The sequence below is a fragment of the Paramormyrops kingsleyae genome, chromosome 10 (assembly GCF_048594095.1).
Source record: "Paramormyrops kingsleyae isolate MSU_618 chromosome 10, PKINGS_0.4, whole genome shotgun sequence".
Lineage (NCBI taxonomy): Eukaryota > Metazoa > Chordata > Actinopteri > Osteoglossiformes > Mormyridae > Paramormyrops > Paramormyrops kingsleyae.
In genome coordinates, this window is record NC_132806.1 from 15,498,954 (window position 1) to 15,517,469 (window position 18,516).

The following is an 18,516-nucleotide window of genomic DNA, read 5'->3' on the forward strand; positions in this document are numbered from 1 at the left end:
GGTGATGGATCCACAGCTGCCGAGAGCTCACTGGTCCATTGGCAAGGTGTGTAAGGTGCACCCCAGCTTGGATGGACAGATAAGATCTGCTGAGGTCCAGATAGGACAGAGGACTTATGTTCGTCCAGTGGCAAGACTTATTGTGCTGCCTACTATCCCGGAGGAGAAAGAGGCTGTTGCTTCAGAAGATTAAATAGTCTAACCTTTCAGCCTTTCTTAAGTAGCAAATTGATGTCCAATTTGGGGGCGGCTGTACGAAAGGCTGACAGTTTTGTAGCCGCACGAACCTTTTTTTGAATGCACATCGGGGAGTTTGAATGTTTTGCGGAAGTTAGTCCGTGTGCGTTAATGTCCAGATGTGAGTATAACGTCCTACATTTAAATATGTATTTGTATTGCTGTAATTTAGTTGTCTGTTTGAGTACCTGTTAAGTTTATTGTAATTATCGAGCGGTGTTTATTGACGGGTATTTGCATTTGTTTAAAGTGCAATCGCGAGTCCGTTATTATATAAACTGTTAAGTACACTGAATAGTAATAACTTACAAGGGTTAAGTATTTATGCAGCTATAACGGGGAGATATGTGTATTCTATTTGTGTTGGTGCAGTATATAGTGAAACTTGCATTTGTATTAGTGGTGTTGTTTTACCGTTTAGGATTTTAGTATGTATAGGTATGTCACAAAAAATGTCAAAGTTGTTGGATTTTTACAAAAATAGCACCAGAAGAAACTATGTAGTATTAGAATGTGATTCTTTACGGACGCGTGTTTTCGTGGAGAGATTGTAATTGCGGTACTGTTCCCTCACAGACCACACATTCAATCGTCCAACTCCACTTCCCTGCTCATAATCCATGTGATGTCCCACCGAAGTTTGTATCTGCTTCGCATGTCCTTCAGTAAAGTTCCCCTTCTGTACACGTGGGTGTGTTCCTTGTGCTCTGACCGGCATCCCAGGGTGGACACAACCTAATTCTCATAAGATCTATACAGTCCTTTAAAGGCACGTCCCAACAATCATCGATACAAATGACTGGGCCATTTCTCGGCCAGAGTTGAGGTGATTTCATATTTTCGCCCTGTTTGCTATAGTTATATTTTTGTTTCCTTTTTGTCCATGAAAGTGAATCTAAGAAAATGAATGACTGTAGTATCATTTACTTTAATATTCTCGCTGTCCGGAATCGCCACAGTGCTCCCATTTCTCTCAATGTACAGCACCTAGCCCCCTCGGGGGGTGTGGGGGGGGTGAAGAATAGCAGGCACTGCCTGAATTTCCCCGCAGTCCCTTGGGGATTCCCAGGCTGACACAGGGGTGGATAGAGAGCTGGTTCCTTTTTCTCTGAGGTCAAAGAGGGTCAAAGCCCAGGGGAATGCTGGGAAATTCCAAAGCCTTGCCTTCTCTATAATCCCTCATCATTTGTAAGTATTACATAGGCGTTACTTATGGGTGGGACAGGTGAGACACATTCCACACAATATTCAAAACAGTGGTGATTGTCCCACCTAAATTTTTTCCAGGATTTTGCGCTTAGATATGTAAATAAACTTGTTGGGGGAATTCGGTTCTCAAGTAATCTACTGACCAAGGGGAAAAATCGTCTAGCCAATGATTTCATTTGCATGCATATAAAAAAATGTATATAGTCAATACTGACATGGGCACATAACCTATAAATAGATATGAGTTATGAATAAAAATAAGGTGAGGGGACAGATTTGACTTAGTCGCTTAATGGATTCGTCCCTCACCCTCCCAATGCTGAAAACACAGTGATATATTGTTGATATATTATACGCAGGAATTTTTCTGATCATCAGTGTGTTTTAATTTTTATGCAGCGAAATATGACATAATATCATACAAAGATTTTGAATTTTTTAAATGTACATTTGACCGCGGAGGGTCATTGTGACGGTAGCAGGGATGTGCTTCCGTTTAAGGTACATAAAACTTAAGAGCGGAAGTGTCTGCAGAGCATTTAACGAGTTTATAGACTATTAGGTTACTCTGCATGTCACTTTTTACTTGCACATAAAAACAAAACACAATGCAATGTAGGAAGTAAAATAAAAAATGACTATGCATTGGGGAAGAATGTGCAAATACCCAGAGAGGTAGTACAGCACTGAGAAAGTGCAGAAGTGGAGTTTTAACAATAGTGTGCAATACAGTACGGTAAAACTTTACTGAAGGCCATGTTTTTAGTCATTTCTAAACACATTCATAACAATTGATAATGCATTCATATGGCATAACAGTATAGCCATGTGTATTATGCATTATGAATGATTTATGAAGCTCTCATCTATAATGCACTACAGATACCTATCAGCCTCTGATGATCATTCTTGAGGATGCAGCTGATATTTAGAGACCTATGTCAAATCGAAATACCCTGTTATAATCAAAATGTACTATTTCAATGGTTCCTGACTGAGGTTCAGTAAAAATATGAAGACTGAAATTATGGGCTTGATACCACATTGTTCCACATTTTCCCATGAACATCCCGCTTCATCCCACATCCCACTTTTAAAAATTTCACTTTTAAAAAATGTTCACTGTCCCCTCCAACCTGACGAGTTTTTAGATCCCAGAAACATCTTCGGATTTTTTATTTTTTTAAAATCTGTAAACAAATAAATGTGCATTTTTCAGTATATTATGGGTAAATAAACATTTTTTCAGATAAACCAAGTCGCTCTGTTTATTTTCTCATATATATGGACTGAAATATGTGAAATTAGACATGCAAGTACTTTTGTTTCACGATTGGTCCCTGCATCGTCGCATTTTTTTTCTGTTGTGTCCCTAGTTCCCTGTTTGTCCAGCAGGTATTGCTGGTCATCCTGTTCTGCTCCATGTGTTCTCCTAGGTCTTGCCCCAGTCGAATTCCTCGCAGTTTCCCTTGTTCCCTGGGTGCCCTGTGGATGAATAGGCTGAGCATGCAGCTGTGAACCTTGCGTCCCATAGTGCCGTGAGTTTGGCATGGGACTTCGAACATTTTTAAGCATGTCTGCCCCGGAACTCTGTTTTTGTAAACCACACATTAAATCATGTTTGTGTTTGTGTTCTGCAGTTTGTCTTTGCCTTTAGTGCATCTGTTCCTGGTTAACTGTGCCTGCATGTGCTGAGTTTGTATTTATGTCCTGTAGTCTTTGTATCTCCTGTGTTCCTTGTATTTCTAAGTCCCTCTTCTCCGAGTCATGGTTAATGGCCAATGCCTGTCCCTTGTTGAGATCTCGTTATCTGTGTGTAAATGTCCCTGCCCACGGTCTCTTTTTCTCTGTTTGCGACCTGCTGTGATCCCTGCTCCAAGTCCTCATGCTTAGTTCAAGTTAGTTCTTGTGTTACTTGCCTGTCTTTGTTTAGACCCCTCATTGTCCCTTTACTTTCTAGTTCTTTTGAGTTCAGTCAAAAATAAAGTTCCCTTTTGTCCCATAAGTTGCATTGCAAACCATGACCCATGGCCCAATGTAACATATATATGAAAGTGGAAGTAATCAAAAATGTGTATGTTTGGTCAGAAGGCTTGTCAGGGTTATGATTTGATTGGTTTTGAAACTATACTGCTTGATAAGAACTAGGTGCTTCACAGCACTGAGAATAAAGGCTGTAGCTGAAGACGCAAGTGCTTACGTTCTCCTGCAACTGCTCACCAAACAGGTTGGACAGGTGAGATCTCACTTAAGCCGCAGTGACACAGGATCAGCCCGACGTCAGCTTGCTCATAAAACAGGTAAGGCAAGTGAGATCTCGCTTCAGCTGCAGTGACACAGGTGCAGCCCGACAACAGCTTACCAATGGTAGGATTCAAATTCTACTTAAATTAAAGCAATCTTATTCATATGCTATTTTTGGTTTCCAGCATATTCACTATGGATAGTCTTATGAGTTCTCACACATAGTTAAAGGTACTATATTCCTTGCCTAGGCATGTAATTCAGGAAAAGTGATATGAAAATGCTTCTGTTTTGAAGATATACTTATTAGTTAAAATAGTTGTTGAAGTAACTATTTATTGATTTGTGATCCTTTTTCTTTACTCTGTATGTCGGTTAACATCCAGTTTTAAGTATTTGATGCTCTGGGTGTGTGAAGATTAACTGCTTATGTACAACATTATTGGTGAATACTGGCATTAAAACACAAGTCTTAAACATCGTAGTTTTTTGCTTTTATTTTTTATGAAGGTGATGATAATGGAATATGTAAGTAATCTTAGGGAAGATGGTGGCGCGGGAGGTAGTGCTATCGTTCGGCAACCAGAGGGTTGCAGGTTCAAGCCCTGGTTCTTCTTGACCCCATCAAAGTGTCCTTGAGCAAGACACTGAACCCCAAATTGCTCCTGGTGTGCAGGTTGGTGCCTTGCATGGCAGCCTTCGCCACTGGTGTGTGAATGTGAGTGTGGATGGGTGAATGTGAGGCATGTATTGTAAAGCGCTTTGAGTACTCATAGGAGTAGAAAAGCGCTATATAAATGCAGTCCATTTACCATTTAATCTTACTTAGAATCTGAAATATAAGGATACCATAAGCAATTGCAGCTCCTGTTGACTCGATTCTAATGAAGTCCTTTGATGGACTGTCAACCTCCAAAACAGAGACCGATCGCAGTAGAGCAAGCAGATGACGTTTTGCCGTGTGGACGTTTCTTGTGACTCCTGTGTGATAAGGCTGCTTTCTGCTTCAGGTCCAGAGTTGCTTCCAAAAATGGAGCCGGTCGGAAATGCTTTTTACGTTGGAGGGTCGTCTTGGAAAGGTATTCCACTTTTCCCTGCAGAAGACACGTCCTCTATCTCTCACCTGCACCATCAAAGCTTTCACCTTTCTTTTTCCGTCAGGGTATATGAACATCTTGCCGGCCCTCCTCCCTCTTTCCATGATTGCTTTGGGTGAGCATTGAGTTCCCGGGGATTGTAAGAGTAAGTCTTACTGATCTAGTGATACCCGTTTAACAACAACCTTCATTTGTTGGATGCACTGTCTTTCCTCTCAGGGAGTTTGCACATCAATGATTGTCCCAAGCAGCCCTACATTCCCATCTACCTGCTGGTGTTTGGGGTGGTCGGCATATTACTACAGGTGCAGTACTTTCTTGGCAAATTCTGCACCCAGTGCCAAAATCCAGTTGCGGAGTGGCTGAGCACCGGCTGCCGTTTGCTGCTGTGCTTGTTTGCTGTCTGCTGGCTGATTACAGGTGAGAGCTGCAGAGTTGTGGGGGGGGGGGTGGTATTTTATGAGGGTGGATGTGTGAAAATCCACCTTGACACAGACACTAATGATTGAAAACTGATGTCAAACAAGGAAAATGGTGCAGACCTGCTGTTAATCAGCTCACAATCACCCTCTTTTACCATCAGTTTTAAAAATGAAATTTATGTGTTGATTGTTTTACAGGCAGTGTCTGGGTATACAGTATTTTCCCACCAAACTATGAATCTCCTCGGAAACCAGATTACTGTGAGAAGACTATGTATCTGTTTGCCTTCTGGTCCAACAATGCCATCTACGTCTTCACAGTCTTAATGATTATTTATAGTGCCTGTGGTTTTCTTTATAAAGCCTTGTGTTAGACAGGTAGAAACCACAGCAGGTGAAATCCCACCCACTTTATCCATAATTCCTTTTGATGGAAGCATGAGAATGGATTCTGGCCTCCGTATCCCACTCCATCTCCTGGTGACTTCTGTCCAGTCTACATTTTAGAAGAACACTGATGCTTATACCTTCCCTGTATGACCGACTGATGACGGGATTCACACAACCTCATGCTGCTGTTTCCCTTGAGGGAGAAGCTTTAAACAGATAATGTCAGCCAATCCTTGCCTGTACACCACTTCAGGGAAAAGCATCTGCTATACTGTATAAGTGTAAATGCAGTATACTTTAGATATATACTTTTTGTTCAGTTTTATTAGCCTAGCAGCCTGCGAAATAAATGTCAAATGTCAGCTCTGGCTAATTTAATCTTTTCTTCATAGTACTCTAATTTCAGCTGTAGTGTCCATGTGTAATCTAATTAACCTGAATTATATATATTTTGAACTGAGGTGAAATGTCCCCCTCCCCCTTTTGTATTGTGTAGTAATTCTGTTTATAAATGCTGGTACAATGCATGAAACCTTTCTGATTAAAGAACAATAAACACACATTCAAGCCAACAGTGCACCAGGTCTCCCCTGCTTCCGTACAACAACCCTTAACTGGTACAGTGGTACCTCGGTATATGGAATAAGTCCAACTTGGTATACGTCCTGTTTGGACACGAAAAATTTTGCTTTGTATACGACCTTTGTTTGGAATACGACTCTATACGTGCTAGAACTTGTATGGGTCAAAATGAGTCACGACACCGCGCGCTGCCCTTGTTTACTGTACCTCTCTCGAGACAACGCCACCACAGCCCACGAGCGTCAGTACGCCAGTTGCTACCATTCAGCGAACAACCCGCGTTATAACTCTCTGTGGATTTTCACGTGATTTTGTGTTTTTTCACGTAAATTTTTAGTAAATTCATTAACCATGAGTTCTAAGGAAGTAGGCACTCAACTCCTCTCAGCAAGGTAAAGCGAGGTTAAATTTTCATTTATTTCATGTAATTGCTTTTGTATTTATGTATTTTAGTATTAAGCAGTGTTTAAATTATTTCATACAACCGCATCAATATATAATATGGCAATAACAATAGGATTTTTTTTTCATGGGGATGGATTAATCATCCATCCATCCATCCATTTTCTCCCGCTTATCCGAGATCGGGTCGCGGGGGCAGCAGTCTCAGCAGGGAAACCCAGACTTCCCTCTCCCCGGCCACTTCCTCCAGCTCCTCTGGGGGAATCCCGAGGCGTTCCCAGGCCAGCCGAGAGACATAGTCCCTCCAGCGTGTCCTGGGTCTTCCCCGGGGCCTCCTCCCAGTGGGACATGCCCGGAACACCTCACCAGGGAGGCGCCCAGGAGGCATCCTAATCAGATGCCCGAGCCACCTCATCTGACTCCTCTCAATGCAGAGGAGCAGCGGCTCTACTCTGAGTCCCTCCCGAATGACCGAGCTCCTCACCCTATCTCTAAGGGAGAGCCCAGCCACCCTGCGGAGGAAACTCATTTCGGCCGCTTGCACTCGCGATCTCGTTCTTTCGGTCACTACCCACAGCTCGTGACCATAGGTGAGGGTAGGAACGTAGATCGACTGGTAAATCGAGAGCTTCGCCTTTTGGCTCAGCTCCTTCTTCACCATGACAGACCGATGCAGCGCCCGCATCACTGCGGACGCCGCACCGATCCGCCTGTCGACCTCCCGCTCCATCGTCCCCCCACTCGTGAACAAGACCCCAAGATACTTAAACTCCTCCACTTGGGGAAGGATCCCTTCCCAGACCCGGAGAGAGCATTCTACCCTTTTCCGGCTGAGGACCATGGTCTCGGATTTGGAGGTGCTGATTCTCATCCCAGCCGCTTCACACTCGGCTGCGAACTGTCCCAGCGAGAGCCGAAGGTCACGGTCTGATGAAGCCAACAGGACCACATCATCTGCAAAAAGCAGAGACCTAATCCTGAGGTCACCAAACCGGACACCCTCAACGCCCTGGCTGCGCCTAGAAATTCTGTCCATAAAAGTTATGAACAGAATCGGTGACAAAGGACAGCCCTGACGGAGTCCAACCCTCACCGGAAACAAGTCCGACTTATTGCCGCTCATGCGGACCAGACTCTGGCACCGGTCATACAGGGACCGAACAGCCCTTAAAAGGAAGCCCGGCACCCCATACTCCCGGAGCACCCCCCACAGGACTGCCCGAGGGACACGGTCGAATGCCTTCTCCAAGTCCACAAAACACATGTAGACTGGTTGGGCAAACTCCCATGAACCCTCCAGAACCCTGCGGAGAGTATAGAGCTGGTCCACTGTTCCACGGCCGGGGCGAAAACCACACTGCTCCTCCTGAATCCGAGGTTCGACAATCCGGCGGACCCTCCTCTCCAGAACCCCCGAATAGACCTTACCAGGGAGGCTGAGGAGTGTGATCCCCCTATAGTTGGAGCACACCCTCTGGTCCCCTTTCTTGAAGAGGGGGACCACCACCCCGGTCTGCCAGTCCAGAGGCACTGCCCCCGATGTCCACGCGATGCTGCAGATGCGTGTCAACCAAGACTGCCCTACAGCATCCAGAGCCTTCAGGAACTCTGGGCGGATCTCATCCACCCCCGGGGCTCGGCCACCGAGGAGCTTTTTAACCACCTCAGCGACCTCCGCCCCCGAGATAGGGGAGTCCACACCCAAGTCCCCATACTCTGCTTCCACATCGGAAGGCGTGTCGGTGGGATTGAGGAGGTCTTCAAAGTATTCCTTCCACCGACCCAAAACGTCCCGGGTTGAGGTCAGCAGCACCCCATCCCCACCATAAACAGTGTTGATGTTGCACCGCTTTCCCACCCGGAGCCGCCGGATGGTGGACCAGAATCGCCTCGAAGCCGTCCGGAAGTCGTTTTCCATGGCCTCACCAAACTCCTCCCAAACCCGAGTTTTTGCCTCAGCGACCGCCGAAGCCGCATCCCGCTTGGCCTGCCGGTACCCGTCAGCTGCCTCTGGAGTCCCACAGGCTAAATAGGCCCGATAGGACTCCTTCAGCTTGACGGCATCCCTCACCACTGGTGTCCACCAGCGGGTTCGCGGATTGCCGCCGCGACAGGCACCGACTACCTTACGGCCACAGCTCCGGTCAGCCGCCTCCACAATGGAGGCACGGAACATGGCCCATTCGGACTCAATGTCCCCCGCCTCCCCCGGGACATGGGAAAAGTTCTGCCGGAGGTAGAAGTTGAAACTCCTCCTGACAGGGGATTCAGCCAGACGTTCCCAGCAGACCCTCACTATACGCTTGGGCCTGCCAGGCCTGGCCGGCTTCCTCCCCCACCAGCGGAGCCAACCCATCACCAGGTAGTGATCAGTTGACAGCTCCGCCCCTCTCTTCACCCGAGTGTCCAAGACATGCGGCCGCAAGTCCGATCATCGAACTGCGGCCTAGGGTGTCCCGGTGCCAAGTGCACATATGAACACCCTTATGCCTGAACATGGTGTTCATTATGGACAATCCGTGGCGAGCACAGAAGTCCAACAACAGAACACCACTCGGGTTCAGATCGGGGGGGCCGTTCCTCCCAATCACGCCACTCCAGGTCTCACTGTCATTGCCCACGTGAGCATTGAAGTCCCCTAGCAGAACAAGAGAGTCCCCAGAAGGAATGCTCTCCAACACCCCTTCCAGAGACTCTAAAAAGGGTGGGTACTCTGAACTGCCGCTCGGCGCATAAGCGCAAACAACAGTCAGAACCCGTCCCCCCACCCGAAGGCGAAGGGAGGCTACCCTCTTGTCCACCGCGGTAAACCCCAATGTACAGGCGCCCAGCCAGGGGGCAATAAGTATGCCCACCCCCGCTCGGCGCCTCTCCCCGCAGGCAACTCCAGAGTGGAAAAGGGTCCAACCCCCTTCAAGGAGACTGGTTCCAGAGCCCAAGCCGTGCGTCGAGGTGAGCCCGACTATATCTAGCCGGAATTTCACAACCTCGCGCACCAGCTCAGGCTCCTTCCCCATCAGAGAGGTGACATTCCATGTCCCAAGAGCTAGCTTCTGCAGCCGAGGATCGGACCGCCAAGGTCCCCGCCTTTGGCCACTGCCCAGCTCACAATGCACCCGACCCCTATGGCCCCTCCTACGGGTGGTGAGCCCATTGGAAGGGGGACCCACGTGCCTTGTTCGGGCTGTGCCCGACCAGGCCCCATGGGTATAGGCCTGGCCACCAGGCGCTCGCCATCGAGCCCCAACCCCAGGCCTGGCTCCAGGGGGGGGCCCCGGTGACCCGCGTCCGGGCAAGGGAAAACGTGTTTCCAAAATCTTTTTCATCATATGGGGTCTTTTGAGCCGAACTTTGTCTGGTTCCTCACCCCGGACCTGTTTGCCTTGGGTGACCCTACCAGGGGCATAAAGCCCCGGGCAACTTAGCTCCTGGGATCACTGGAACACGCAAACCCCTCCACCACGATAAGGTGTCGGCTCCAGGAGGGGTGGATTAATCATTTTCCCTTTATTTCTTATGGGAAAAATTTGTTTGGTATACGTCCTGTTTGGTATAAGTCCAAGGATCTGATACGGACTGAGGACGTATACCGAGGTACCACTGTATATTAATGTGCTTCAAATATCATGTCAGCTCTTCTTGTGTTTCCATTGTCCGTCAGGTGCTAATCAATATATGCTGTAGGAAAACTATGGTTATGAAAAGCATAATCAAGTTTAGGAGCATAGAGGCTGTCTAAACTGATTAAACACGAAATGTTGAACAATTATTTGAATAAACATAAGGGAAAAAATCACTGTAGTGAACGACAGGGCCGCTGCTAGGGATTGTGGGCCCCCAATCCAGATCAATCCAATTATGTTTGAAAAGATTTAGGGCCCCTGTCAGTCAGCGGCCCTCAGAATTGTCTTAAATTTCCCCCCTTTACTGCGCCCCTGGTGAGCAACCTACATTTGTTCATTTAAAATCTCATTCAAAGACAACTAAAGATCATTCATGAACATACGGGGCTTGACCCACACCAGATTACTTATTAGTTCATTGCTTCAGAGCAGAACTGGCTTTTCTCTTGCCTAGTTAAAAGGCAGCATGGCTGTATTTAAAGAATTGCTTCACAGTAGAGTTTTTCTGTGAAAAACCAAACTACCTGCCAAAGCATACAGAAACACTTTGGTTCATAATTAACTAGATAAGGTCAAAATGCGAGTTGGTGCAACTGGTCATGCAAAATAGTCCTTGGTTTGTACCAGCTTCCATCGAAAATGACGGGCAAGTAAACCGATATACAGACCATTTCATTTATCTAATTCAGCTTAGCAAGTCTTTAGGTGCTTTATGCACGTCAATGATATATAAACTGTTTTATTTTGTTGGGTTACTTGGGCAGTCAACAGATACCTATGCTTGTTTTTGTTTGATTTTTTTTAAAGATTCTTTTATGTCCATATTAACTGTGCATTTCAGGAAAAATACAACGACCGGTAATAATATTTTTAACAGCATATCCTAATGGAAATATGGATGAAACCAGGAAATCTTCCAGTCTTAAAATAATATACCAACTGTAATGTAGTACAGATTTCTTCTGTCTCCAGATTTTAATTTTAAGGTTTCGGTAAAAAAGCCGAATAAAGGATGTGGCCTTAATCCCGGAGGGACCTGCGCGGTCACACATGCGGCTGATTTCTAAGTGCTTAAACGTAAAAAAGACACTAAATATTGTACTAATTTTCTGGTTAAACACGTTGAATGATACTTAGCTTTTTTTGTTTTTCATTTTATTTTCATTGTCCGTGACTCTCCACGCCAGTGCAGCGCATACAGATTCTCCGCTACTCAAAGAACTCATCTCAAAATGCCTGCAGGTTCGTGACCTGGCCTACTGTCCCTACAGCCGCTTTCCTGTAGGTGCTGCAATATTAACCGTAGGGGGCGCTATAATCACAGGTAAGATTTAGCAGATGGCTGTAAAGACCAACCGCGGGATTTTAACTGAGTAATTTTGGTCAGGCCCTTCTGTTGATTATCTTTTACGCCACAGACGAAGTGTGTTTGCTTCAGGCTGCAACGTGGAAAATGCATCTTACGGACTGACAGTGTGCGCTGAGAGGACAGCAGTTCAGAAGGCTGTGACAGAGGGACACAGGAAATTCTCTGCCATCGCGGTCACATGGTGAGGAATCCTGCTTAGTAAATGAGGTGGTAAACCTTTCACTGCCAAAACCAAAACATGATGCTGAAGACTGTCTGAAGATCCAGGGGTGACTCTGTATTTCTATCAGGGAATACCAGGACACTTCTGAAGGGATACAGGGACACTTTACTGAATGGTGTATAACTCTAATTGCATTTTCTTGTATAGTGAAGTCTATGGAGTAAAAAGTGGGTGATTGACACTAAACATGTAAGAGGTTGTGTGCGATTCTGATGTGGATGTTATGGTCATGGGAGGTTTACAAGGCAAGCTGCAAGTGACTTTTCCATAAAGGAAGCAAGAAATACTACTTCTCATTTACATTCAATAGTTTAGCCAACACTCAACAGCTAGTCATACTATAAGTATTGTTTACATTACACTACAACAGCTCCCTCTGCTGTTCCTGGTAGGTATTATCTGTTTTCATAGCATTTGCTGGATCTCCATGAGCTTTAAATCAGCGTTTACCAGTGCCGTCCTCAGGGACCCACGGACAGTTTTTTCCCCTCCAAATAAAAATGTGGACTGTCTGGCAGGGGGCTCGGAGGGAGCAAAAACGTGGACCAGCTGTGGGTCCCCGAGGACCGGATGGGGAAACAGGGCTTTAAAGTATTTCTCTGAACTGTCAGTGCACTGCAATTAAGTAGATTTTTTTTTATCATTTTTTGTGTGTTTCAAATCAGTATTACTACTTTGATATAAGACTTGCCTTTACCAGAGATTTAACAACATATATGTTTCATATTTACATCATGGCCCTAAAGTAAGTACTGAGAAATCAGCTGTCTGGCCTTTGTATAAAACCTAAGAGGCAAAGTAATTATACAGCTTTCAACTTAATGTGCAGTTTTGAAACCCTTATAATAGAGTATAATAGGGACAGCACACACATGTCTGAACTCATTGTGGTGTGTGTGTTCTTTAGCGATATCAAAGACCAGTTTGTCGGCCCCTGCGGAGCTTGTCGGCAAGTGTTGATGGAAGTGAGTATGGTGTTTGCGCTGGTACCTGCCATGGTTACAACTCAAGGTGTTTACATGTCTACTGACAAGATATAATTTTATGACTAACAAACCACCACCACCTTTTGGCTGCATGAGACACAAATGCTTTGTATTGAATATCAGATTCCAAGGCTGGAGTTTCCATGTCTTTGAGTGAGCATATGTTTTGGAATGTGCAATTTGCCAATATTACTTCTTCCTAGCCCCCCTGCCTAGTTTAATCTGTGTGTTTCTCTCTTAGTTTGGATCACACTGGGATGTCTATTTAATTAAACCAGATGGATCTTACCAGAAAACCACCCTTCAGGAATTGCTACCACTGGCCTTCACTCCTGCTCACCTTAAGGATTAACTGCCAGACCCAAATACAGTTCCAGAAGAGTCTGATATTAACAGTTACTTGTTCCAACACTTATTTGCAATTCTGAGGCTTTTTTTTTTTATTATTGTAAACGGGCAGGTCGATCATGTAATTCTTATTTCAAAATTAATATGTATGTAAAAAAAAACACACGTTGTTTTAGTGGAAAGATTTTAGTTAGTATGGTTTTATTTCCGTTTTAGTTTATTGCTTTTTAATATTTCATATTACAAACTAGTTTATGTATGTTAAAATAAGTCAAGACATCACAATGAATTTGTAACTTTTGGTGGATTAAACAAGATAAAAAGAATAAATTAGTTATCTGAAAGATGTTCGTCTTCATGGTTTAGGTTTTGAGAGCATATTTAAACTGACTGGTATGCGGTACTAAAAGGTGACGGATCCCTAAAGGCAGCATAGAGCGAAGCCGGGAAAAGCTGTCATTTCCGGTATTGTGACATCGGCATCTATTTCCGGCAACATGGAAGCGGTAGTGAGTGAAGTTGTCGCCCCCGAAGACCTTCTGGTAAATGCCTTCTGTTCATCTAATGATGTTTAAAGTTAAGCGTCAGTAGGAAACATGCCGATGAGTTGTGAAATACGCAGGAACTGGGAGCTCTCCTGGTTTAGATGTCTTGTTTTTACGTTACGAACACATCGATCGCCAGCGAGTAAACAGCTTTCGGCGGGTTGGGCCGTCACATGATTGTCTCTCGTAGTGAAGCAGCATCACTTACAACACGATAAAGATTGCAAGCGGGTCGCTGACAGCCATCCAGTTTCAATGAATAAGTTTGTGACTAAAAGAGGCTGCAGAAGGGGTTGCTTAGTTTTGTTCTCTGTTAGACGTCACTCGTACCTAGCTAAATGTGCCCGACATTGAATGTAAATATACAGCTTATTCTGTTTAGTAAAATAGTATAATGAATCTAAATGTCATACCCCTTTGTGTCATCGGTCATAGCCCTTGACAAATCTAGCTATTTAATGATTTTAACCAACAACAAAAAGCGTATTCGGATGATTTCGGGTATCCCTGTCGATATTCAATATTAATAATACATGAGTAAAAGTTTTAAATGTGCGCATTAGATCGGTTTGCTGTCCCTGTTTCAGAAATTCGAAAAAAAATACAATGCGGAGCTGGCCAAGGGAAACGTGTCTAAAGAGACCAAGTTCGAGTACGCCTGGTGTCTGATTCGGAGCAAGTACACTGATGATATAAAGAAAGGGGTAGAGTTGCTAGAAGGTAAGGAGCCGAGGTGTGGAAAATGCTTTGCCACGCCTGGCCAATCTGATACCATGTTTTTCGGGAGAAGGGTCACCATTGCTCTGTGTACTGGCTAAACATGAATACGTCAAAAATAAGTGACCCGTCGCAATATTTTGCTGACAGTCTTATTGCAGTGCGTTTCTTTTTAATTTTGCTAACTTTCTTATAGACCTGGTTCAGAAGGGCACAAAGGATGATCAGAGAGACTACCTGTTCTACCTTGCAGTTGCAAACTACAGACTGAAGGTGACGTAATCGTGTCGCTGTGTTGACACCCATGATTGAGCTGTGGCAAACACATCACGGTTTTAAATTCCAGGAAGGACTCTATTGTACTTGAATTCTTAGTAAACATCCAGTGATACTATTGAGTAAAGGGGATAAACATGAGGCCATGGTACTTTAAAAGGATATTTTTAATATATGATTGAGATGCTTTATTGTCATTGTTGTTTCCACAGCAACGATATTGAATATTTATATGTACTGTTTGAGTGCTGTGTGTACTTCAGTCATTAGTTTTTTTCAGCGGTTCTGTATCCATATCGTAAGAAAACACTAAGGCGTGCAAGTGTAATAATTACTGCTTATTTTCTTTGCACCTAAATTTTATTAGACATATTATAGCTGGTCATGGATTTTTGCTGATAAAAATGAGAATCAGGTTACAGGGCTTGGGTCTTAGTCTGAATTTAGAAGAATTAGTTCTGATCCAGTGTTGCAAACTTGCATTTTCTTGCTGCTCGTGTCACGCCACTCACTCGGGAATTCTCCTCTGTCGCTGGCACTCACAGGAGTACGAGAAAGGCCTGAAGTTCGTCCGGATGCTACTGCGGCAGGAACCAGGCAACAAGCAGGCGCTGGAGCTGGAGAAACTCATAGACAGAGCCATGAAGAAAGGTGAGTATCAGCATGGCTGTGTTAGGGAGACACCTGTTTCACTCTGAATGGTGCCGGTTTGTACTCCACGCTTGCAAGGCATGCGCTTATGCGTACTGTTGCTACGCAAGCGGCGTTGGTGCTCATCCTTGCAAGTAGTTTCCGTCAATCTGGAGGATTAAATATTATGTCCACCAGGGGGCAGTGCGAGAAAACCATCTTGGTCGGCTCGTTCGTTTCCGGTCTTGTTTGTATGAGGTTGTGGCATGAAATGTTTTATACTTGCTGCCTCCACAGCAAGTTGCTGATTATGTAATGCTGCAGCAGTATTGCTCTATCATACCCACTGCAGCACTTCATATTGCTGCTCTTCCATACATCGCTTTACCAGCTCATGCTGAATGTTGCATTATATGTTGTTAGATTTCTCGTAGTCATTAGTATTTCATACTCAATATCACGGCTGCACAATGTACGAAAAAAAATATTTTTATACAATAAATATTGCAATATTTGTAAAGCAAAAAAGAGTTTGCAATAAATTAATTTCTCACAAACATGTCTGACTGATTTAAACAGCAAGGATAAAAATGATTATGGCTCAGGGAACATATACAGAGCTCATGCAAAAGTAGACGCGGTAAACTTTAATTTTAAACATATACTAGATAATCATGAAAAGGATGATCATTAAAATTGCTAATCTTGCATGTTTTGTTTCCTATAATAGAATGTAAATGTTCTAGAGAAACGTAAACCCTCTGTTATTTTATTACCAATTCTAAATACTGGAACTGCATTGGAAAATGACATTGTTTATGAAAATACCTTATACCGCTGCATACTGTCCTGCAGTATGACGGTATGCAAAAGCTTGATCTCAATCCAGCTGCGATGTAAGAATTGCATGTGCATAACTTGCAATGTCAGTATTAATTTTACGCATCACCCAGTCCTACTTAGCATTTTTTGTACTGCAACATTGCAGTACAATGTTGTTAATTGTCTGTATTCTGTGAAGGCATTCAAGAAAGAATTTCACTGTACTTTGTACACACGAAACAGAAGAAACTTAAAATGGCATTAAATTTTGAAGACACTGTACACAAAGGCTCACAATAGTGTTTGGGATATTTTTTCTTTTGCCATTGAAAATATTTTATGTTTTGAATACTTATTCACTTATTCTTTAAAAAAAAAAAAAAAACATGCTACTTTGATACTAACTGTATTGTATATAAACGCATAGTCCTGGGACAAAATGTGACCATACTGCCCCGAAGATTTTTGGTGGAACTGCACCACGTGTAGCGATAATTGCTCACATGGGTGCACAAAAGACAGGAGAAGTCAACTCACATGGCAGTCATGATGTGCATGCAAACGCGTTGCAAGCAGCGAGAATAAACCAGCCCTTAGAGTGAAATGGGTAGATTTAAGGGACAATTTTTGAGGGTGGGGGGTTGTGCTTTTTTTTGTCACTTAATGTGTGAGAGAAACAACAAAATCCAAACGGTGACATAAATGGGTGATTAATGAATATTATGTTACCTCTCTCTTTGATCCATTCAGACGGTCTCGTTGGCATGGCGATTGTGGGCGGGATCGGTCTCGGAGTGGCTGGATTGGCAGGCCTTATTGGTTTGGCTGTTGCAAAATCCAAATCCTAAAGACGGGACATGTCCTGCACTCTTTGTCCTTCCCATCAGAAGCATAATTCCTGCCAGGCGTGAGTTTGATTTCGTATTTGAAATTAATTGACCATATAACCGACGCTTTTATAGTAGATAACATCTTTCACGTGAATGACCTTTTTTTTTTTTTTTTGACCTCTTACAACAAGTAACTCCTCCAAGTTTGTTAAATGACTTTTTCTTCTTTATGTGGTGTTCAAACAAGCCTATTACTGCTGTAACTTGGAACACTAGAATTTTATACAGTATTATGTAGAGATTAGGAGGAATTTCGGTGAGTGAATAGTTTATAGGTAACCAGAAATTACTGGTGATACTTTAACAAGTGTGTAACACTCTCGCTATATAATTTAAATGTTTGACAGTAAATACTGACAGTAAATATAATTAGATTTATTCATGAGAAAGGAGCAGATTCCATTGTGCCATGACTTTGGTTTTATCTTGATATTTATTAATGCAAACAAACTCGCCTGGTAGCTCATCTGAACGAAACTGTATAAAACAACTTCTGAGATTTGTTTGTCCCTGATATTCAGGCTGATCATAGTTACATCAGCTATGAAAATTAGACTTGTATACAACTTATGGTATATAAGTTTAATTCTTTTGAATTAATAATTGCATTTCAGGATGTTTTGGCCAACATCACTGGTATAATAACAGTGATGCTCCATATGTCTATTAGAAGCTGTTAATATCTATATATAATGTATACTTATGATATGCCTCATTTGTAATAATTCTTAACATCTGTATATATCTGGTGTTTTTTTCCTACTATACACAATATATAGCAAATATATACAAAACACTTCCGTATGTTTCACAAAAGTTAAAGGCTACTTTTATTGTTTTTGATTAAAAAAAAAAATTCTAATTTTGATTTATGCATAATTTTACAACAGTGATCATTTGACACAAAATGAAAAGGGAATTAAGTTAAGGTATTTTTTCTACCCTGAGAAGGACATGTTCTAGTTTTGTAAGTAAAACTGTACTTCACCAGGAAAATAGTTTGGTTTGAATTTTGTGGCTGATTGACTTTTGTTTTATTTACTTTTGCTGTTATTCAGTGTGTGATTCAATGCTCAACCATTGGGACAAATGTAATGTATTCCATCCACAAAACATTGTGTAGTATGATAGGAGAAATGAGACTTCAACCCCCCCCCCCCCCCTTTATCAATTTAAGTGATTACCAGTGTACACATAGTCTAGCCTGTTTTGGGACTCAAAGGGCAGGATGCTTTGGGAGCACGATGTTGAACAGACAGACCTTGCCTTCACAGAGGACACAGCAGGGGCAAAGTGGCATAAATGGGGCTGTTCAATATAAACAATACATCAAGCAAGGCTAAAACTCACAGAAGACACCTCAGGTGTAAGATGAGCTGGTAGCTTTAATTGTACCCTGTTATCCTGATGCTGTTATGCGGTTTATAACGCTAGCCTGCCACCTGTGTTATGCATTGTCTTGTGGTTCTGTGCTACAAATAAAAGTTATATATTGAGTTCTAAA

The 18,516-nt window shown here is 43.4% G+C and overlaps 3 protein-coding genes across 4 annotated transcripts; all 3 read left to right on the forward strand.

Annotated features, from left to right (window-relative positions):
• The first annotated feature begins 261 nt into the window (after window positions 1-261).
• On the forward strand, window positions 262-6,171 carry LOC140577525 (transmembrane protein 272-like). Its single transcript, XM_023832456.2, has 4 exons — window positions 262-4,769; window positions 4,852-4,902; window positions 5,007-5,207; window positions 5,408-6,171. The coding sequence occupies exons 1-4, from the start codon at window positions 4,637-4,639 to the stop codon at window positions 5,581-5,583; spliced, it is 561 nt and encodes a 186-aa protein (XP_023688224.1). The 5' UTR covers window positions 262-4,636; the 3' UTR covers window positions 5,584-6,171.
• A 226-nt stretch (window positions 6,172-6,397) lies between these two features.
• On the forward strand, window positions 6,398-13,476 carry LOC111854478 (cytidine deaminase). Of its 2 annotated transcripts, none has more exons than XM_023832457.2 (5): window positions 6,398-6,573; window positions 11,394-11,530; window positions 11,645-11,756; window positions 12,706-12,763; window positions 13,026-13,476. In XM_023832457.2, exons 1-5 carry the CDS (start codon window positions 6,533-6,535, stop codon window positions 13,134-13,136), a joined length of 459 nt encoding a protein of 152 aa, XP_023688225.1. In that variant the 5' UTR covers window positions 6,398-6,532; the 3' UTR covers window positions 13,137-13,476. The 2 variants fall into 2 exon arrangements, with proteins under 2 accessions (XP_023688225.1, XP_023688226.1); XM_023832458.2 differs by lacking the exon at window positions 6,398-6,573 and adding an exon at window positions 9,074-10,852 and having other exon boundaries at window positions 11,399-11,530.
• A 16-nt stretch (window positions 13,477-13,492) lies between these two features.
• On the forward strand, window positions 13,493-18,516 carry fis1 (fission, mitochondrial 1). Its single transcript, XM_023832461.2, has 5 exons — window positions 13,493-13,674; window positions 14,265-14,397; window positions 14,591-14,667; window positions 15,216-15,321; window positions 16,873-18,516. The coding sequence occupies exons 1-5, from the start codon at window positions 13,630-13,632 to the stop codon at window positions 16,968-16,970; spliced, it is 459 nt and encodes a 152-aa protein (XP_023688229.1). The 5' UTR covers window positions 13,493-13,629; the 3' UTR covers window positions 16,971-18,516.

Bases quoted from the DNA above. Each gene is read 5' to 3' on its own strand.
- LOC140577525 (XM_023832456.2), top strand. From the start codon at position 4,637: ATGACGTTTTGCCGTGTGGACGTTTCTTGTGACTCCTGTGTGATAAGG. The intron at 4,770-4,851 runs GTATTCCACTTT...TTTTTCCGTCAG, and splicing joins TGGAGGGTCGTCTTGGAAAG to GGTATATGAACATCTTGCCG. The intron at 5,208-5,407 runs GTGAGAGCTGCA...ATTGTTTTACAG, and splicing joins TGTCTGCTGGCTGATTACAG to GCAGTGTCTGGGTATACAGT.
- LOC111854478 (XM_023832457.2), top strand. From the start codon at position 6,533: ATGAGTTCTAAGGAAGTAGGCACTCAACTCCTCTCAGCAAG. The intron at 11,531-11,644 runs GTAAGATTTAGC...TGTTTGCTTCAG, and splicing joins AGGGGGCGCTATAATCACAG to GCTGCAACGTGGAAAATGCA. The intron at 12,764-13,025 runs GTGAGTATGGTG...TTTCTCTCTTAG, and splicing joins GTCGGCAAGTGTTGATGGAA to TTTGGATCACACTGGGATGT.
- fis1 (XM_023832461.2), top strand. From the start codon at position 13,630: ATGGAAGCGGTAGTGAGTGAAGTTGTCGCCCCCGAAGACCTTCTG. The intron at 14,398-14,590 runs GTAAGGAGCCGA...ACTTTCTTATAG, and splicing joins AGGGGTAGAGTTGCTAGAAG to ACCTGGTTCAGAAGGGCACA. The intron at 14,668-15,215 runs GTGACGTAATCG...TGGCACTCACAG, and splicing joins TTGCAAACTACAGACTGAAG to GAGTACGAGAAAGGCCTGAA.